General features: G+C 40.1%; 1 protein-coding gene across 7 annotated transcripts in view; it reads left to right on the forward strand.

The window, feature by feature from the left end:
* The window catches only part of csmd3b (CUB and Sushi multiple domains 3b), a 315,344-nt gene that overhangs the window by 236,883 nt on the left and 57,534 nt on the right, over positions 1-20,927 (forward strand). For all 7 annotated transcript variants that reach the window (XM_031866559.1, XM_031866560.1, XM_031866562.1 and 4 more), the window contains 15 exons: positions 752-868; positions 1,292-1,507; positions 4,808-4,996; positions 7,441-7,541; positions 8,282-8,350; positions 8,515-8,671; positions 9,881-10,072; positions 12,555-12,681; positions 13,018-13,220; positions 13,669-13,860; positions 14,799-14,937; positions 15,522-15,709; positions 17,164-17,282; positions 17,702-17,777; positions 18,000-18,116. In XM_031866559.1, the coding sequence (XP_031722419.1) occupies positions 752-868; positions 1,292-1,507; positions 4,808-4,996; positions 7,441-7,541; positions 8,282-8,350; positions 8,515-8,671; positions 9,881-10,072; positions 12,555-12,681; positions 13,018-13,220; positions 13,669-13,860; positions 14,799-14,937; positions 15,522-15,709; positions 17,164-17,282; positions 17,702-17,777; positions 18,000-18,116 (2,202 nt within the window). The remainder of the gene's footprint in view (positions 1-751; positions 869-1,291; positions 1,508-4,807; positions 4,997-7,440; positions 7,542-8,281; positions 8,351-8,514; positions 8,672-9,880; positions 10,073-12,554; positions 12,682-13,017; positions 13,221-13,668; positions 13,861-14,798; positions 14,938-15,521; positions 15,710-17,163; positions 17,283-17,701; positions 17,778-17,999; positions 18,117-20,927) is intronic.

Consider the following 20,927-nt stretch of genomic DNA (forward strand, 5'->3'; position numbering starts at 1 on the left):
GCTATCATTTAGAACATTCATTTAGAGTGTTGGCACCTACAGTGTGTACCCACTTATTGAAGAGCACCCTCCAGAAAATTGAAACAACAAAAAAAGTGTCCATGATTCAGACCCACACGATACAACTGATACTGTTTCTTTAAACAGAAAAATAAGCATATTGCTTGTTCATTTCACAAGATTATTATGCACTGTCAACATATATGAGGAATGACTCGAATCACATTATGCTTATCATCAAGGGTTGGTTCGTTTCAGGGACATTACACTACATAAACCTCAAATAATCCATTATTTATCATTCCAGTGTGTGGTGGATTTTACATTATCCATGCCATTATTTTAAATGTGCAACAGAAGTAGCGAATATATCAGAAACAAAATCTAATTTAAACATTTAAAGTAAAGCTGAAAGGGAATACACACTAAAACATTTCCAAATGTGTGACAAGACACATTTTAGTGCTGTCAGGGCATGCAGACCTTTTCTACCAACAATTTTTAGAGGATGTCTCTCTGTATCTCTGTGTCTACCTCTCCCTCTCTTGTAGTGTGTGTGTGTGTGTGTGTGTGTGTGTGCGTGTGTACGATAGAAGTTGTATTAAAGGTCCACAGGGAAACATTATCTGTTTGAGCTATCAACAATCTGATGCTAACCTTCTCTCTGCCTCTGTCCCGTCTCCCTCTCCCTCTCTCTCTCTCTCCCTCCCTCCCTTGGTCTCTTCCACTCTGTCTCTCTCAATCTATCCAGCTTTATGTGGCGGGGATGTTAGAGGTCCCTGGGGAACCATCCTTAGTCCCGGCTATCCAGACAGCTACCCTTCATCTCTCAACTGTACCTGGACCGTTGAAGTCAGCCACGGGAAAGGCAAGAGACACACGCACAGATCGACACTCCCTAATAGAGAGAGGCACAGTGAGAGACAGCAGCTCTCACAGTGGTGCAGCTGCTGCTATATGGCAATCACAAACTGGATATGCATTATATTCTTCATATTTTTTTATGGTTGATAGCATATTTATATTCATATTTATATGTATGGACATACTGTAGTTAGTGCATGTACAGTATGATGAGAAATTGGTTGATAACTCAAATAATGCTTTATTTATTTTGTAACGTGTCGTTTTGTTGTACTTACTGTGTACTTATAGTTCATCATTTATACTGTAATATAATCATGGGTATATTGATGCGAATCGACAAACTTCTAAAGATGCTCTGCCTGTCTTTCTACCCGTCTGTGTGTGTGTGTGTGTGTGTGTGTGTGTGTGTGTGTCTCTCTAACAGGTGTCCAGTTTCAGTTCAGCTCTTTTCATCTGGAGGACCAACACGACTACCTCTTGGTTACTGAAAACGGAAGTTTCGTGCAACCGCTGGCTCGCCTGACAGGCAACGAGTTGCCTAGCAACATCAATGCCGGTCTCTATGGCAACTTCAAAGCCCAGCTACGATTCATCTCTGACTTTTCGATTTCATATGAGGGCTTCAACATAACTTTCTCTGGTAATTCACTTGCCTCAAGTCATATTCTAACTTTATACACCAAGAAGGTCTAGATTAAATTTACCCTGAATGTCGTCTTTTCATACCGGAACAAGTAATATTGTAGGTGTTAGACAGTTAAAATTCATACCATGCTGAGTGCAAAACAGTGAAGTAATAGAAAGGCAAAGTCCCTCCCGTTTCAAGAACTTATTTAACAAACATTTTGGACGTCAAGAAAGTCGGCACAGTTTGTGATTGTACCATTTCATTTTGTGTGAAGCAACTCAGCGAACTACGTCTCTCGTTTTGCACAATGTGTGTCACAAACACTATTTATGAGCCGGGAAGCGAAAGAACAAGCAAGACCCGTTGTTCGTGTGAGAAATGTAAAGCAATAGACGTCACTTTTGGGTGTAATTGGTAAATGGACACATGTCCGTACATTGATGGCAGAGGCTGCCATGCAAAGGTGCCAACTGCTCATCAGTTTCTAATCGTATCGTTCACAAACACTCACACACCGATGGCACAGCAAGTTGTTGTTCAGTATCTTGCCGATGGACACTTCAACATGCGGACTAGAGGAGCTGGGGATTGAACCACCGATCTTAGAGGACAACCCGCTCTTTTTTTCTGAGCCACAGCTGCCCCCACAGCTGGTTTGTATAGTCTTTCTAAATGAATATTTTCACAGTGTTACACTTCAACAGTTTTATAACAAATTGCATCTTTCTTGATGTGCAAAACTATCTTTTAAATTAACAAACCTCATATATGTAATTCATGGCACGATTCAAATGGGATCAAAACATTTTCTCTCACCGCGGTCGACCGAACATTTTTCCGAAACAAGGTCTAATGATGGTCCACCGGAAGGGGCGGGATCTCTCGAGCATGCCTAGTTTCAATTGGGAACAGTTGAGCAGGATCTTCACCAGAATCTGCTTATGAACTCATGAAAAATAACAGCTTATCGTTAAAAAGAAAAAAGCAGAGAAACATCTCTGCTATAATAAAGTCTTTTGAAATATAGTTCAGTAAATAATCTCAGAGCTTTATTTCAGGTTGTAAAGTTACTAAAGAAATGTTTTTAAGTCCATTTATATAGCACCTTATCACAGGGTGCTTCAAAATATCAAACGTAGATTAAAAACTAACGGACATAAAATTCAGACACCATATATAAGTGTGGGAAGCTAAACAAAGGTGGGTTTAAAGTGGTGAGTTCCAAGCAGATTTAAAAAGGCATCAATAGGTCTTAACTTAAGGTCTGACAGGCCACAAACAATAAATCATAATCTTATTCAGTTCAAGGCATGAAGTGAGTTACAACCGACAAGGCCTGAGCAGAGGACCTCAGTGACCTTCCTCTGATGTAAGGCTGAAGTAGCTCCTTGAACGCTCAAATGATCAAAAGGGATCACGCATTTTCCCGTCACCTCAGCGACAAGACTGACTGGTGCACGATAAGAACTCTTTATAAGATTGTTATCTCATGATGATGAAAATAATGCTGCTTTGCATTTTTGATGAACAAAGAGATATGTATATTTGAATCCGCATAATTGTGGCACAATACACCTTTAAAGAGTACCTGGACACAGTCTTAGAATCCAACTTGACGCAATGTTTCCCCCCTTTCTAAAATATAGTGTAGAAACATTTCAAAGGTACAAATGAGAGTATGAAATGGAAACACTTGGTGAAACAGGTCTGCAGGTCTGACCCGGGCATACCCTCCCACTGCCCACATAATTCAATAGTCTCAAAAGCTGCACTGCGATACAGCATAACTAAGCTCCTGCATTACCACGCATCAAGATGTCTTTGGAGATTTTGACAAGAGCTGTTTCAACGGAGTGGAACCGACAGCTGCTGTGACTGAAAATTGTCAAGAAAACAATGCACATCCAAGCTTCTAAAACTTCAAAAACTTTAGCTGTGAAAGGCAGTTTAGAAATAGGCCTATAGTTTGTGGTATCAATAGGGCTTTTCAGGGAGTCCTGCGTACTTTGTTCTTGTCTTAACAGAAATTTGTCTTGTGTCCTTATGTGCCACTTGAGAACAGTGTCCCATATCCCTACATGGCACAGTCGTCCCGCCCCCCCGCCAACACAAAACTGTTGCTGTCTTAAACGAATGTTTAGCTCTCACTCTCACACACCACTAGCCTTGACGACTATACCCATAAAACCTTGAGAATAGCGAAAGAAAAAGAAAAAAAGCTAAACAGAGGAGAGAGGTTACACAACATTAATCTGAATGTAATCCACCATTAAACAACACAATAAGAAGAAAAGATATGGAGATTAATTCCTCACAGCCAACAATGTGTACAAAGTGCTTTGCCGACCCACCGTGCTACTTCACCACCACCACCCTCGTCCGAATTAAAGTTAAGACTTTAAGGAGCAGAATTAAGACAAAGTCCGAGGCTGCGACTGCCCTTTCTAAATCAAGATAGTTTGCCTAACTGCCCTTTCAGCGCTCTCTCATTGACTTTAGAATAAATGATACTTGAATCCGAGACTACACTGATGGACTTTTTCTTGCCTCCCAGATGGCATAACTTGATACTCACAATGTAACACATGGGAGGTGTCACCAGAGATGGGGCTTGCCAAACTCAACATGCTCAACATGCTGTGTCCTCCGGCAGCGCACTCACTCTGAAATACACATCACATCCTCCGTCTTTGCCCGCTGACAGTAAATCTCCTGCTGTACCGTGCTAAACACAAAATCAGCAAGTGCATTTCAGGACACGGTGGAGTCAACTCAGACACACGACTTTTTGACTAACTATTCACAAGTGTACATAACTCTAACGTGAAGATTACATTTTAATGGACTGCATTTTCGAGAGTTGCTTATTTATTTAATTTATTTTTCAGAGAGAGAGAGAGAGAGATTATTTCAGATATAGGGTCGATGTTCCTGGACTTTGCGAGTGATGATTATTGATATGTTGATTTAACATCATTAGAAGAGGGCACTCTGATTTACCGTACAATCTCACCACCTCCCACTTACTCTTACGGTACTTATGCAAGACTCAGCGAAATTGAGTGATGCCCCAAAAAATCTCTAAATAAAGTGCATGGTTTAAATATATTTTGATTCACTGGTATAGTCCATCATTAGTTATAACAAATTTAATTTTACTGTCAGAGAAGATAAATCAGCCGAAATAATTTTATTTTCCAGCCCTGGTTTTTATCCAGAAGCACAGAAAAGGGCAGATTTCAAAGTGTAGAGTGTGTTTCATGGTTATTCATGGAGTGCGTTATGTATTCAGTTTCAATCTATTTTCTGCAGAATATACTTTGGAGCCGTGCGAGGACCCTGGGATGCCTCCGTTTAGCAGGAGAAATGGCTACAGCTTTGGGATTGGAGACAGTTTGTCATTTTCCTGCAATATGGGATACCGCCTGGAGGGGTCGCCCGAGGTAATCTGTCTGGGAGGAGGGCGGAGAATGTGGAGCTCACCTCTACCAAGATGTGTCGGTAAGTAGTCATTTTACTCCTGATTTTATTTTGATATTATCTAACCTCCTGTACCTTGTTAGTGGTAAAAGAATGCATTCATTGAGGATTTCGACTGTTAAGCTGTGAAAAAAGTTTTTTTAAGATGTGAAGGAATTTCATATTTAGAATTTACAGTCAAATTTTTAGCCACCAATCACTGCTAATTGCAAGTGGTTCACATGTAATTTACAATCGGAAAGTGCACTTGTGTAATGCATTACCACGCCATGTTTATCTTTAATCTTACTAAATGTCTTACCAGCAATTACCGATAGTGAAATACTGTTTAGGTTGCCCTCAGTTGTTATCATTCCTTCTCAGTTATCTCCTGTATCACAAACAAAGACACATGAGATTTGAATCCTTTATCAGAGCGTTTGGCCTACTTTTGACCAGGAAGCCATTGAGCTACTGCTGATCTCGTGAGGTTCTTTGCTAACACAGAAATCGTTGTCCACTGCTTTCCCTTTTAAGAACCTGTGCAGCTTCAGTTTAAAAGCCAGCCGATGCACAATGCCAATTTTGTTTGCTTTTACAAGATAGTGAAGGAGATTGCACAGCACTAATAAAGGTAAAGCAAGTGGCTGAAAGAGAAAGAGATTTAGAACAGAAAAGGAGCATGTCTAGTTTTCTTTTGGAAGTACATTTAGAAGTTTAGTGTACGCCTGTCCTTGAGTTTTCTAAGGTTCCTTTTAAACTGTTTTCCAAAAATGTTATTAAAAACAGTGAATAAAACTGACACTAATCTGAATGGGACTTTTTCACTGTGTAAAAGCCGAATTTTAGTGACTGGATGAACAATAAATGTCAGTGGATGAGTGATCAGTGGGCAGAGAGTTTTGGCCTGTTCACTGTGTCACCCCTTTGAATTATGAGTTTCATAATCAAGGACTTTATCAGAAATATAACTCTGAAATCTGAACTACTCTTAGTACAATTGTTTTAAAAAACAACTTGTAACAGAGTAAAGATAACGTGTTACTACCCTCCACTGTTCAGAGGATAGTTTTCAGCAACACTGTGAGGAACTGTGGAGCTACACAGGTGCAGAAAGACTTGACAATCCCTTTCTAGTCAAAGAGTAGTTATAGAATATAACTTTTAAATGTTGGGAATATTCTAAACGAAGATCTTATCGTCAGCGTTGCATGATGTTTGCGGTGCCAGTGTTTACGTTTTAGGCTCTCTGTCATCAACGTGCGAGGACTGATAATGCAAAGAGGTGAGAGTGGTGTTGCGTGCCGGAGTTCTATGGTGTAGTGCGGTTTGCTATATTTAGTGCCTGTGCGATGTGTTGCATCGCTGCATTGACGTGGAGCACATCACAAAGGAGGAGCGAGGAGACAAGAGACGATTAGACCTATAATGTGCCATTCCCTAATATCTTAGCACTGCAAACTCTTGCATTGTGCTCTGTGTTTTTTTTATAAAGTAAGGGATGCACTTTGCAGGTTTAAAGTAATGCTTGGGTGGCCCGTGTTAGTGGTTTTACCTGAGGCTTTCTTTACCCCACTAGTGAGTCAGACATATTGTTTTCATAAGGAACTGTCCAGAAGGAAGTTGGAGAAGTACTAAAGGGGTGTCTTTGCTTTTTTTATTTTTTATTTTCTTCAATTATTTCTGGACATTATCTTCTATTTAGCATGGAACAGGAAACATGAGGAGGAGGGAGAGGAGAAGAGGAAACTAGTGAGAAGCAGAAGAGGACGGTTGATTGAAGTAGAGGAGGGTAAAGGAGGCACTATTCATAGAGAGGGAATGGAGAGAAAGAGTGAGAGACTTGGAGAGGGAGAGGGTGGAGAGGTAATTTTCTAAATGGAAACTGTAGCAGCGTGATTTATTGACGATATGACTGCTGTAATATGACTATTACACCAGTAGAGACACAGAGGGGGGGAGGGAGGGAGGTAGAAGGATGGAGGTAAAAAGAGAGGAAAGGGACATAGATACGGGAGATAGAGCGCACATGTGAGAAGTGCTGAGAGCGAGTATCTTAAGGTAAATTAGTTTCTCAATTTTACTGCCTGCCCATTCTCCTCAATGGAAGTAGATGGCTGACAATACAGCTGTTTACAAGGGTTGTTAAATTACACGCACACACAAGCACACGTAGACATATTCGTCCATTTATAGGAAAAAGAATCATCATCACCTGTAAGATGAAACAATCTTTTCACTCTAAGGACAACCTGTGTTCTCTGTAACTGTTCACACTTTGGACTGAGGCGTTGAGACTGTAGGACCAAATGGTTTTTAAGAAGAAGAAAAAAAGCTCGGAAAAGGGAGATTTCTTTTCAAATGACAGTTTTAAATGTGGGCCACTTTTTTGTGGCATAATAAATGTTAATGTTGATCTCATTTCCAATAAAAACATCTATACATGAATCTTTCTTAATGCTCTTCTTTCTGTTATTCGTCATCAGCGGAGTGTGGTTCTTCCGTTATAAACAATGAGGGGATCATTCTCTCTCCAAACTATCCGATGAACTATGACAACAACCACGAGTGCATCTACAGCATCCAGGTAACTAATCTGTACATCCTAACGAGAGACTCTGGCACAAAATCATTATGAAAATGAGTGGAGGTTAATAACTATCTCCAAATGTGTGTGGGTACATGTTGTCTACGTTACTATCTCTGTGGGGAGATCATGCGTATGGTAGTTTGCGTGCATGGGTGTGTGTATCTGTCCGTCTGTCCGTGGCTAATCTCACATACTACTGGCAACATCAACCTTATATTTGCTAAGCTCATTTATTACTGTATGCTTAAAGACTCTTCATGGTTGTGATGATTGACAATTTTTGAAAAAACTATTTTATTGACTGTTTTACCGAGTCACTGACTGCTGACTCCTTTCTCCTTTTAACTGGTGGGCAGGGGACTAAAGTAAACAACAACTGACTAAGTAGCAAAAGGCAGATTTCCGGCAATTTGCTATAAACAAACCTTACCTAGTCTGTTGCAGGCCACATGTTGGCCTGTGTTGTGGCTCAAAAGCTGACATCCATAGAAGAGTTTGGTCTCATTTTGAACAAGCCACTAAAGTTTAGGCACGATACGAGATGAATTAACCCCTGTTTTTTTCTTTTTTATCTTTGCCGCCATCTTGACTGTGAGGGAGCCGGGAGGGACAATTCAGTGACTTTTAACTTTGTTTGTGAGGGGATAGCGAGACAAACCTGGAGAAGACCTTCACTTTACTGAGTGCACTTCTCTATTTGGTCAATAAATCTAATTTGGATTTCATGTTTACTCTAGGTGCAAGCTGGGAAAGGCATCAACATCTCTGCTAGAACCTTTCATCTTGCCCAAGGAGATATACTAAAGGTAAACACACATGCACACACACACATCTGGCTATTCCTCTGTCAGTCTGCTGGCCAGCAGTGATGATAAAAACACTCTTGCTATTGAAAACTACACTTGACCATCATTGGTTGGTTATTGTGTCGTATTTGCATCTCAAAGACATTGTGCTGTTGTTATTACAGATTTATGACGGTAAAGACAGCGCAACCCACGTTCTCGGAGCATTCACAGGATCGTCTATGTTGGGCCTGACGCTGATCTCCACTTCAAACCAGCTGTGGCTGGAATTTTACAGTGATGGAGAAAGTACAGGGGAGGGATTCAAACTGGTCTACTCCAGTAAGTGCTCACAGATGATCAGTAAAAAACTTTATACAGGCACGTCAAAACCTGAACATGTGTGGTCTGAATATATTGTGTGGTATAAATGAGTAATAATTACACAAATTAGTTTGAATTTCAAACATAGCTGCATAACCTCCCTGTTACACAGCACAGCTAGCTGGCACAATAGCGTCACAAACAGATATTTAAGAGAGCTCTGATTTCAGCCGTAGGATGTTGTGTTAAAGGCGAGTCTGATGTTTACCAAAGCACATATACATTTGGCAGTGCCCTCTTTGATTTACAGTTGGAATTAGAAAATGTAATTGTTCAAATGGAGTCACGGAGGATGATATACACTGCACTTTTAGAGGTGGAGCGTTACTTTCTTTCTCTTTTACACCTCAACTTTCTCATGCAGATAGAAGTTAGTTTGCAACGCAAACGGGAGAGCTTTGCTTTGTTTGTGGCTATGAAAACCTGCTGAATGCCTCACTATGTTTATAGTTATGACGGCTGGAATTCAATAAAACTCAGAGGTGTGACACAATGAATAATGCATGACAGTTTATTTTCTTGTACATGTACAACATATATATAACAATTTCAGATGGGCAACTATAAACTAGATGTCAGGATGATGGCAGTGTGTTCAGATTGCAAACCGGAAAAAGAACAGCTTTGTAAATGGCCATTTTTAAAAGGATTAGACATGCACTTACTGCTGTCTTCCAGGAGATAACTCAAATCCTGACGCACCTCGTCTTTCAGGTAATACCGCAGATCAAATCCTGGTTAGGGTCTTATAAGGATAAGCTATTTATATATCTCTTCATATCCCGCTCTCCAAAATTGCGCACATGAATAAACAGAATATTCTGAATATTACCATGGAAACTGAGCTTAGACAGACTGTGAAAAACAACATTAAATTGGATAAGGTGTATACGTATATGCTCCAGTGTCGCTCCTGATATTATGTCTCGTGTATTTGTTTCTAGTTTTTTTATTTTGTATTATTAAATCTGGATGAGAGCTTAACAGGATCTGTGATATCATGAAGTTCATAAACAGAATACTTGAGAGAATATTAAGGGAATATTGTTGTTCTTCTAAACAGCACAACTTCTGTGTTCTCTTGTGGGTCTCAGATGCCGCTTATATTATTTTTTTCTTTTAGTACACACTGTGTATGGAACTTTCTCTATCTTGTTCTCTTTCTAGGTTTTGAGTTGTCTCATTGTGAGGATCCAGGCGTGCCCCAGTTTGGCTTCAAGGTCAACGACCAAGGCCATTTCTCCGGGAGCAGCATCACATACAGATGTGAGCCCGGATACACTCTGCACGGGGCCACCACCTTGAAGTGCATGACAGGCGAAAGGAGAGCCTGGGATAACCCTCTGCCTTCTTGTATCGGTAAGTCTCTCGCTATTTGTAGCCTTTCGCACGTTGAAAAGAAGTTCATTGAAAATACCAGATGTACGTATACAGGCACACAAAGGCACACACACACACACACACACAATTATGGGATGGACCTTGAATAACACTTTGTTATAAGCTTGAGAAGGAGAGGTGCTTTCACTGATATTGCTGTATTTTGTGATATATGATGCGCGGTCCATACCGCTGTTATCAACAACATGTTTTTGATGAATAGCTGCATAATTGCCCATATCCTCTTAAAGGTATTTGGCAATTTAAAACAAAGATTTTGTTACATTTGCTCAACACAAAAAACAAGAGCAGGATATATAGTTGTGAATAATTATCAACACAATTAAACTGTTCTTCTCTTTTGAGTGTTTTTCCACTATAATTGAACGGTGACATCAAGCTGAATTATGTAATTTACCCAGAACCCACACTTTTTTAAGCAGCAGGAAGCGTTGTACCAACTCTTGCTCTACATATACAGAACTGTTCCCTTGCTGCTTTATGCAAAGTCTCAGCTCACAGGACCTAAATTCAATAATATGGAGAACGCCGGTGGTGGCCGGTTTCCTGTGGAATTGCCTTCTTGATTTTCCCATGAGATCACACACTGCTGCGGTTTTAAAGTCTCAATGAAAAGCCCATTTGTTCAGGACAGAGGAGACTGCACTCCCTCTGCCCATTTGACCCATCTTCTTTCCTGCAGTGGGGGATTTGCTGTCTGTCCTTGGAGACTCAAACCACCATACACGTGTACACACGCACACAGATCCAACCTCTTTGTGTTACTTTTGTTTCTCTGCTTGTTTTTAACCCTTATTTATTATATTGATAGCTTACTGACAAACCTGTTTGTTAAAATACTCTTTGGGTATCGACTTATTTCTTAATATTCCATTATAGAATCATTGCATTTATAATTCATTCTCATTCATGGCTTTCAACTCATGGGGAAATAGAAACTAAAGCTCTGAATATTGATGTCAACAAGTCAATAAATGGTCTTTTACTGGCTCGGTATTATCAGAGCTTCAGAACTCAGACACCTACACAAACACACACTCACACATTCATCAGTATGTTGGCATACACCTACATGTATACTTGTCAAACACGCTAAAATATCTGGATTAGGTTGCAGGTGTTGGCTGTTTTAACTGAGCTTGTATAATCCAGTTTTTCCCATACATGCAGAAAGTATTTTATTTTTATCCTTAGGGCGATTTCATCCTTTTTCACTTCCAGCTGTTCTTGTTTTAGCTGATTTGCTGGCTTTACATTTTAATTGCTTAATATATTCTTTAGGTTTTTCATCATTTTGTATTATGTTTATCTCCATTCTCATCTGATTTTTTTGGGTTCCTTGATGCCTATGATTGTTTAGTTTTGCTTTGAGTTAAAATAAAGGTTGTGTGTGATGCCTGAAGTGCTTTGATTTGTTTAGAAGGCTACTTGAAGCTTATTTGGAGACCCAGTAGGTATTTGGTTGAATGATTACATTCTCTAATTAAACCCAAACAAACGCTAAACCTGCACAGATTGACACACACAATGGCTGCAGCAACTGTGCCCCAGATGGGAGCATAAGCATGCCAGCATGCCCAATGTTTTAAGGGCCTTTCTTTCTTCATTGCTGCCTGTGAACTTTTTGATTTTAGATTCAGCCTAATAAGTCTCTCTCTTTCTCACTATCAATAATGAAAGACTCATAAAACCACTGGCTGATATTCTCCGACTTTATATTTTAGTAGCGACACACCGTGACCTCAGCTAACCTCCAGTCTTAATATTATATTGCTTCTTATTATTACTCGTAGTGTTTCCTTCTTTTCTCCCCTTGGTTCTCTCCTTTTTTTAACTCTCTTTCTCCCATTCTCCAACTCTTAATATTGCTCCTAACACTCGAGATAATGTATTCCAGTGACGGAGGGAGGGGAGCCTGAGGGAGGAGGAACATGGGGAGGGAGGGGAAGCGGAGAGGGGATGAAGATTGTGAAAATATATAAAGGAGAGAGACAAAGAGAGAAACGGGAATTGTTTTCTGTTATATAATGTGTGGTGGTTTCTTGAGGGATGAATGCAGGATCAGCACTTTGTCTCTTCCTCTCTCTGTGTGTGAGAAAGACAGAGGGACACAGATAAGGAGAGTTAGCTTCTTTTCTAATCCATTCGTCTCCGTGGTGATCGTTTAATCACCGCTCAGTGGCTACTGAGCGGTGATCGGATTGCCTTGATAAACAATTGCCACAGACAGATAACTGCTCGACTTGTCATACATCACGTACACACTTAAATACACACATATGCAATCCTTGACGGTTTTGCTGACATTTGTAACGCTGTCATAATTGTGCAAATCTGACAGGTAGAGATACAATGCAGGGACATTTCTACGTCGGTACATATTAAGAGTCTTTGACGTCTCTTCTCTGTGTGTGTGTGTGTGTGTGTGTGGTTCCCGTAGCGGAGTGCGGTGGTCGTTTTAAAGACAAGTCTTCAGGGAGGATTCTTTCCCCTGGGTACCCTTTCCCTTATGACAATAATCTGCGCTGCACCTGGACCATCGAGGTGGACTCAGGAAACATTGTGAGGTAATGTGGACCACCCAAAACCTTCCTAGGAGTCGAGTTAAAATAACAATGTCAACAATTATAGTGCCCTCTTCGGTTGTAAAAATGTGGAATTGAAAAATAATGTTTTTAATGTATTTATTATATAAATATGCAGATGAAAATGATCAGTCAGGTTTATATATGTTATATCAAATCACCAACAGCAAAAAAGTGTAAATCAAAATGTTTTTCTTATAATAGTCTCTCTTTGTAAGCCTTACACAAGGATGACTGTTGTGAAGTTGTAAAAGTTTGGAGCAGACTTTGAGAAAATGTTTTTTTCAACAATTTTTTGTTGTTTCATTCAAACTGCAGTCTTCAGTTATTGGCCTTCGACACGGAAGCCAGCCACGACATGCTGAAGATTTGGGACGGACCACCTGAGAATGAAATGTCTTTGTCAGAGCTCAGTGGGTCTCTGCTACCCGAGAGAATCCACTCCACACTGAACACCGTCACTGTTCAGTTCGAGACTGATTTTTACATCAGCAAGTCGGGATTCGCTATTCAGTTCTCAAGTAAGTACCATCATGTGCATAACTAATGTACTAAACATTATTTAAATGAGAAAAGTTGTGGGTTTACCCACTGCTGTTGTTAAAGATCCCTGTATCATTTTTCTTTACATACTGTATGTCTTTAATGTAAACGTACTGGTGCCAAAAACGTTTTTTTCTGTGACTTTCTGGTATGTTTTTTTGACAAAAAATCACTTTTTCCTTGAAAACTTTATTGGACCAGCCACAAATTATCTTAACAGGTATTTTACAATACAGGGCAGCAAACTGTTACTTAAATTATTGTAGAGTTTATGCACTGAGCTTGGATATCCAGTTTGACAAAAGACTTTTACAATTTCCCTTCCCTTTTCTCCTCCATTCGCTCTTCTTTCTCCCTGTCCCCTCCCTGTCCCCTCCCTGTCCCCTCCCTGTCCCCTCCCTGTCCCCTCTCTGTCTCTCTGTCCAGGCTCAGTAGCTACAGCCTGCAGGGACCCAGGCGTACCAATGAATGGCAGTCGTAGTGGAGATGGCCGTGAGCCGGGGGATTCGGTGTCCTTTCAGTGCGACCCAGGATACGAGCTCCAGGGGGACGACAAAATCACCTGTATACAAGTGGATAACAGATACTACTGGCAGCCCAGCCCGCCTGCCTGCATAGGTGAAAAGTCCAGCTTCCATATATTTATAGGGGCATACAAAAGATGTGCTGCATACACAACTGCAGTTGTTTAGGGCTCAGTACCTTGCTCAAGGACACGTCTGTGAATGACTTATCGGAGGGCTGTGTAAAGAAGATAGTGTTTAGTGGTCTGAACTTGCTATGTATACGTACAGTGCGATACGATTCCATTATCCTGCCAACCTCTTTCCATACTGCTGCTTAAAAGTTGTATAACTGCAATGCACTAAAAACAATGAAAATGGTATTGAGTGAGTACGATTTTTCTTTTTTAATCCTGCACGGTTGAGCTCGAGAAAATGCAAATTTTATGAGACTTTATTTCACTTTTCTTTAAATGTCATTTAAATAACAATTTCAGTATCATGCAACATAAAACCCTCTGAAACAGTCCTGGACAGAGGGCTTTTCTTGCATTTCTTTTTTTTCCCCCATTTTCCAAGCACTGTTCACATCACAACATTTAGACGGTCAAGTACATAACTGGAGTTCAGCTTTGTCGAAAAATGTCCATCTTCATTTGCAATTTTGCTGTCATATATTCCGTTGTGTTGACTTGTTTCAGTCTCTGAGTCCATTGGGTTTCCTGCATAGTATATATCTTAGGTTCATTGTTGTCAGGCCTTTTTCCTTTTGCTGCCCACCATGCTCCCTCATTGATGAAAGGAGATGTATCACTCTAACCATTGCCCATATCTGCAAAGAGTACCTAATCCATTTATTCTTTACTTTAATAATATTCCAAAACGTTTTATTCAGGGGAGGTAAGACTGACTTATCCATGGGCTGAAGTCTGTTCTACCTGGACCCATCCTGTCTCCATTTTGTTATTAATCCATTATATCACCGCACTAAGTTGGGTTATTTTAAGACTTTATTAGAATAAATGTGTACCTTTGCTTGCGTTCTCGTCATAGCTCCATGTGGAGGAAACCTGACTGGCTCCAGTGGATTTATTCTTTCTCCTAACTACCCACATCCCTACCCTCATTCCAAGGACTGTGATTGGCTCATTGCTGTCAACTCTGACTACGTCCTCTCGCTGGCTTTCATTGGGTAACCTTCTTTGTTACGTAATAATTGCAGTCCACTGACATTTTTTACAGTAAAACATTTATTTTTTCCACGGTATGTTTGCTGCTCAATGTGCTTTTTTAGGAACGCTCAACGTGAGGTGGACATTTTGACCTTTTGGTGCTTGAGAGGAAGTTACTCCCAAAGTTACTAGGATTCATCCTCTTGCAACAATGAATGTATTTCTTGTACATTTTAGATTATTTAGGGCTGTTGAAAGACATTTTAAACTCAATATCATTTGATAAAGGGTTTGTAACTACCAGGCTTCTTTTTATATATTTTTCAACATACAGAATGCTTTAACTTTAAAACTAATGGCGACTAATGACACTGTTTTTCTAAAATTGGACATTTTTATTTCTTCCATTCAGCGTTTTAAATATCTGCTCTCAGGAACTTTCTGCACATGCTTTCTTGTATTAAAAAACAAAAAAATAACCAGGTTTCTCATGAAAACTCAATCCTAAAATGTCAGTGTTGACTCTTTCTGTGCCCCTGTTCTCCCCGTCTGCTTCCCCCGATCTCTTGTCCCTATCTGTGTCTCTTTCTTAATCTATCTCTAGTTTCAACATTGAACCAAACTATGACTTCCTGTATATCTACGATGGTCCGGATAGCAACAGTCCTCTGATTGGTAGCTTTCAAGACAGCAAACTCCCAGAGCGGATAGAGAGCAGTTCGAATACGATGCATTTAGCATTCCGCAGTGATGGGTCTGTTTCTTACACTGGCTTTCACCTGGAATACAAAGGTAATATATTCTCCCAATAGTTCCACACCATCCTTATACACTGCATTTAGTGCTGGGATAGCTTCAAAAGGCTCAAGAGGAAAACAGCCCAAAAGACAGATGTTGTATTCTCTGGCAGATCCATGTTTGTTTCAGAATCCTTTCCAGCAGAAGGGGACTTTTTAACAGCACAGACACATTTCTTATCAGTATCATAAGTAAACCCATCTACAATATACTCACAATGACCAGCATTCAGTCAGTCAGTATCTAACAGCTTGTGTCTTGGACTAAATGTAAGTGTTATTAGTCTCAGCACTTGTACGTATTTTTATGATGACGTGAGATCAGTTTTCAACGTTAGAAGACAGTAAAGAAAAAGACAAACAACATTACTGAAATAAATAAATAATGGAATAAAAAACAAAACAATAGCTGACAATACATTACAATACAAAAAAGCAAAGTAAATAAAAAATGAGGCTATACTGTAAATAATTAGGTAAAAGGTAACTTTTTCCTTCCTGTTCATCGCCAGCCATTCATGTTCATTTTTTTCTTTTCATGATGGGATTAGTTAAATAAAGTCCTAGCATAAACAACGCATAAGCGTATAGGTCATTTTGTGCCTATCAATCCTACCTCCTGCGCCTCACAGTAAAACAACATCCCTTTCTCTTTGTTCACACTTAATAATAAGTGTCCTGAATGTTATTGTTAAAATGATGCAGTTGGACTGGAGTTTTATATGTACCTATTAGCCAGTTAAATTGTGTTGCTGTGGAGTGTTTTTACAGCCACTTTGTAACTGTCACTTGAGAAATCATTCTAATATGTAATTACATCATGGGCTGTTTTCTGTCATATCTGTTTTTCATAAGCAAGGTAAAGTGTCTCAGATGTCTCCCCAATGTGTTTAAAAATATTTAATTTTCACATTGAACAAAGAGACTACTGCATTACCCCAAATCACTCAATACAAATGTTTATGCAGTTAAGTCCCTCACAATGGTGCCAGTGTACGTCATGCTGATTTTAAAATGAAAAAGAGTGATTGTTCTCACCATAAAGTCCCTGTTGAATTAGCGTTCGTTGAAATAGTCTCTCAGGGGGTGAGTTTGATTCACTTGCACAAAAGGCTTCATGTGGACTCAGGAATTAGGTCTTTGAGTTGATGCAGGGTGGCCGCTAATCTTTAAGGAAGGGGGCCAAAGCCATAATTTACTAGGTTGATGTTGCATACAAAAGTCGGGGGATGAAGTTATCGTACTTGCTCCATCTCTGGCAAAGGCAGCTAAGTCAAACAGACTGTTTTAAAGGCCAACGTAGTGCCTGCCTCATTAGATTATTGCTAGGGAAGTAGTTATTATTAATTTGACTTATTATTTATGTGTGCCTGTCGCTTTTTCTTTGCCTCATCCCCTCTCCCACTTGCTCACCCGTTCTACTCACCCGTTCTATTTCTCTCTGTCCAGCCAAGCTGAGGGAATCATGTTTCGACCCAGGTGTTGTTTTGAATGGGACCAGGCTGGGATCCGATTATAAGCTTGGCTCTACTGTCACCTTCTATTGTGAGGCTGGATACGTTTTGCAGGTACAAATAAAAAGTGGATGGCTGGACGGATGAATGGTTGGTTGATTGTTTGTTTGTTGGTCGTTTGATTGGTTTCTGTTGGGGCTGTCTATGGGCAAGAATCTGGCGAAACAGTACGTATCAAGATACCGGGGTTACGATTCAACATGTTAAGATTACTGCAATACTGTATGTGTTAGTAAAAAGAACGTGCCACCATATGCATACACTGATACACTGCTTTTAAAAATTGATACATATCACAAACCATAATATCACGTGTGTTATTCACGTGTGTCAAGTGTGTTCATATTTCCATACACGCCTGGTTTGTGGATGATTGGTTGATCGGTTTGTGGGATAAGTTGGTTGGTTGGTTGGTCAATAGTCAGGTTAGCGGGTTGTTTTTCCGACAGTGAAAAGTTGTTTTTTCTCTATAGGGCTATTCTACCCTAACCTGCAGTATGGGAGATGACGGCAGACCTGGATGGAACAGGGCATTGCCTAGTTGTCAAGGTAACACATACTAAAACACACACTGGCATATAAAGCATGTCCGCAGACACAGCTTTAAGGGGCAGTTCACCCCCAAATCCCTGTAGTGCTACTTATCATTCTGGACAGTTTAGCCTAGTTCTGGAGATATTGTCAATAGAGTTGTCTGCCTTCTCTCGAATATAACGGGACTATATAGCTGTATACTATATGGGCTATACTATGTGTATGTTCTGTCTCCAGCTCCCTGTGGAAGCCGTTCTACAGGAACGGAAGGGACTGTTTTATCTCCAAACTTCCCCAGAAACTATACGTCTGGACAGAGCTGTATCTACTCTATATCTGTACCTAGAGAGTTTGGTAAGTTGATCCACACACGCATAGTGTACACATGCCATTGCATTCAACCGGATCTTGTATTTTACAGAATTACATTCACTACTTGTATGAATCTATTGGGTTTGCTAGAGTAAAAACTACAATAGAAAAGCAGGAAATATTAATGTAATATATTCTTTAAAAAAAATCAAATGCTTGTGTATAACGCTCTGAAGTGTAGGTGAAGAGACAACAGTGGAGAACGAAGCCTGTGATCACAATTTTCATTGACATGTATTCTCCTATTGTTCTTTCACTCAGTGAAACAAAGTCGCATTAAAACTTTTTGATTTTTAATGGAGAACCTTCCCGAAGGACGTCTTTGTGGTTTTTAAACCACTGAAAACTGGTAGAGATATTACACATGATCAAAGGATGCTCGCTGGCCATTTATTTGATTGCAGGTCAGGGTTTCCTCATTGAAGTGACATTTCAAGATGAGGCTGTTTTTAATCATGCTGCGTTTGATCAGAGGTCCATAAGCCAGACATAAATGGGGCATTATGAAGATATGAATATTGTAGAGGATTCTTCACATTAAGGAAGGCTGTGTTGAGAATATGAGGGCATTAGAGGAAATGAAGGACCCTCTGGTTATGAGCAAGGTTGGAAGTGATGCTGTCAAGAAGTAATTTGTTAAGAAATCACAGATCAGTCAGTCTGTTTGGACATTTAATGTCAATAACATATTATTAGTTATGTTAATTAAATGTCTTTAAAAATGTATAGAATAGAGGATAATAGAGGTTTACAGAATTCTTTAAGACTTCTCTCATCATACCTGGGTTAGTTAGATGGCCACGGTGACTTGTTTTGTTTCTGGTTGGGAACCTCTGTTTACTGACAGATTACAGCCTTCTGACCAAATTGCACTTGTAGTCAAGTTTATTTGCTCTAAACCAGTTGATGGAAGTGCTCCTAATACGCCATTATTTCAAACATTTCAAAAGTTTGCTTGATAATTGAATGTCAACAGAGCTACTGTCAAGTTAAGTGTTGAAGTTCATTCTTGACCTTGCTCGGAAATAGTAGTTTGACAAGACCATCCCAACTCAAGAGCCACTTACTAGCTTTTTTCAAGAGCTTTTAACTACATCCCATGTCTTCATGAGCAATGTATAATTTGCTCAGGTATCATGGAGATGGATTGGTTGATGGCAAGCTCAGTAGCTGTGATGATTACATAGCACTTGTAAAGTGGAGCACATGGAAGTAGTTTGACACTGTCCGTTGAAAGCTCCAGATTAACCTCGAGAACTGACATGAAGTTGGGATTGTGTTCTCAAAGCATCAATATCATATCATTTTCATGAAACGCAAATTTACATTTGTGTCTCATATCTCCATTCAGATATCGGCATCTCAATTATTGGTTGACTGATTATTAGAACGACAGACTCATTGGGTCTGACTTGAGCTTTTACAAACAATCAGTAATTGGTGGATATGATATCCAATTATGCCCCGTGGTGTTATGAATAAATAGCGGCTTTCCCCGAGGCTGTCGATGGTTGCTGTCTCATTATATTTGCGTAGCAGCTTTTGGACTGTCAGCTAACATTTGGTTCACCTACATATTGTTTAAGACACTCAGACAGCCTCCTTGAACCTCCCACGCAGAGCGAGACACAGGGATTGTTTTGTTACATTTTGCTTTTTTTACACAGCTGTCATTCTCCCAAAAAATAAGATGTCTATAATTTGTGAACTCAACAGGAGTTGAAGGTTACAGGCTCAAAGTTGCAGTTTTGCCACTTTGATGATCAGAGAAATAGAAAACAAACCACTTGGCTGAACGGTTAATTATGCTCCACCTTTCGTACAAATGGCTCCTTGAGTTTTGAGACCAGGTGAGGAAAACCCTCGGCATTACCTCCTGTTGAATGACGACGTGGCTGAGGACACCCACTCGGGCAGCTCATCAGGAGGCATGGCAGCTCCACAGGGATCGATGCCCAGGTTTTCTCCATCTGATGTCAAGAGCTGACGCTGAAGCCTTTCAAATGATCAGTGAAACATTTCAATCATCTGATAACAAGTCCAGTGGATTGACTTCAACTTTTTGGTTGAACGCCACACCCTGGATGACTGAACAGATCTACCAGGTGTGCAGCAGAGGGTTTTCCCTACCAACAGGCCCTGTGGTTAACAGTGTGGGACGGCACTGCTGTGATCACTTATCTCTGTGTGTGTGTGTGGCTTTGTTGGTGTGTATATAGTTGTTCTTTCTTGTTGTCTCAGCACGAGTAAAATCCACTGTGATATTTTAACAGCTTGTAGGCTATTCCCTGTGTGTGTTAATGCTCTCTGAGTCTGTGTGTGAATGTTGATCCATGTGTGTCCTCCTGCCCCCGAAATCTGTGCCGTTTTGAAACAGTTTCAGCTGTGCACTCCTCCACTGGCCTTGCAGCCTGTCAATATTACAGCGGGGCAAGACGGAAACCTTAATCACTCTAGTTTCTTTAAAATCTATACACGCTGGGTGCTTTTGCGTATTTCTGCTGACAGGCAGAATCTTGTATTCTTTTATGACCACTCAACCGCATTCCCTTATACACATCTTCATGTACAATGTTTAATCAAAATGTGGATCATGCTTTGAAATAACACCACAGAGAGAAACAGCCTTGTTCAAAGTGACCAATGACCTTCTTATAGCCAAATATCCTTGGCAATGTTCACATTCAATCCTCTACACCTCAGCCTTTGGCGCCAAAGAGAGAGGGAGAGATGGAAAAGTGATGTCTGTGTGTGTGTGTGTGTGTGTGTGTGTGTGTGTGTGTGTGTGTGTGT

This window comes from Anarrhichthys ocellatus, unplaced genomic scaffold (genome assembly GCF_004355925.1).
Source record: "Anarrhichthys ocellatus isolate YVR2014 unplaced genomic scaffold, GSC_Weel_1.0 scaffold35, whole genome shotgun sequence".
In the NCBI taxonomy this organism is placed as follows: Eukaryota; Metazoa; Chordata; class Actinopteri; order Perciformes; family Anarhichadidae; genus Anarrhichthys; species Anarrhichthys ocellatus.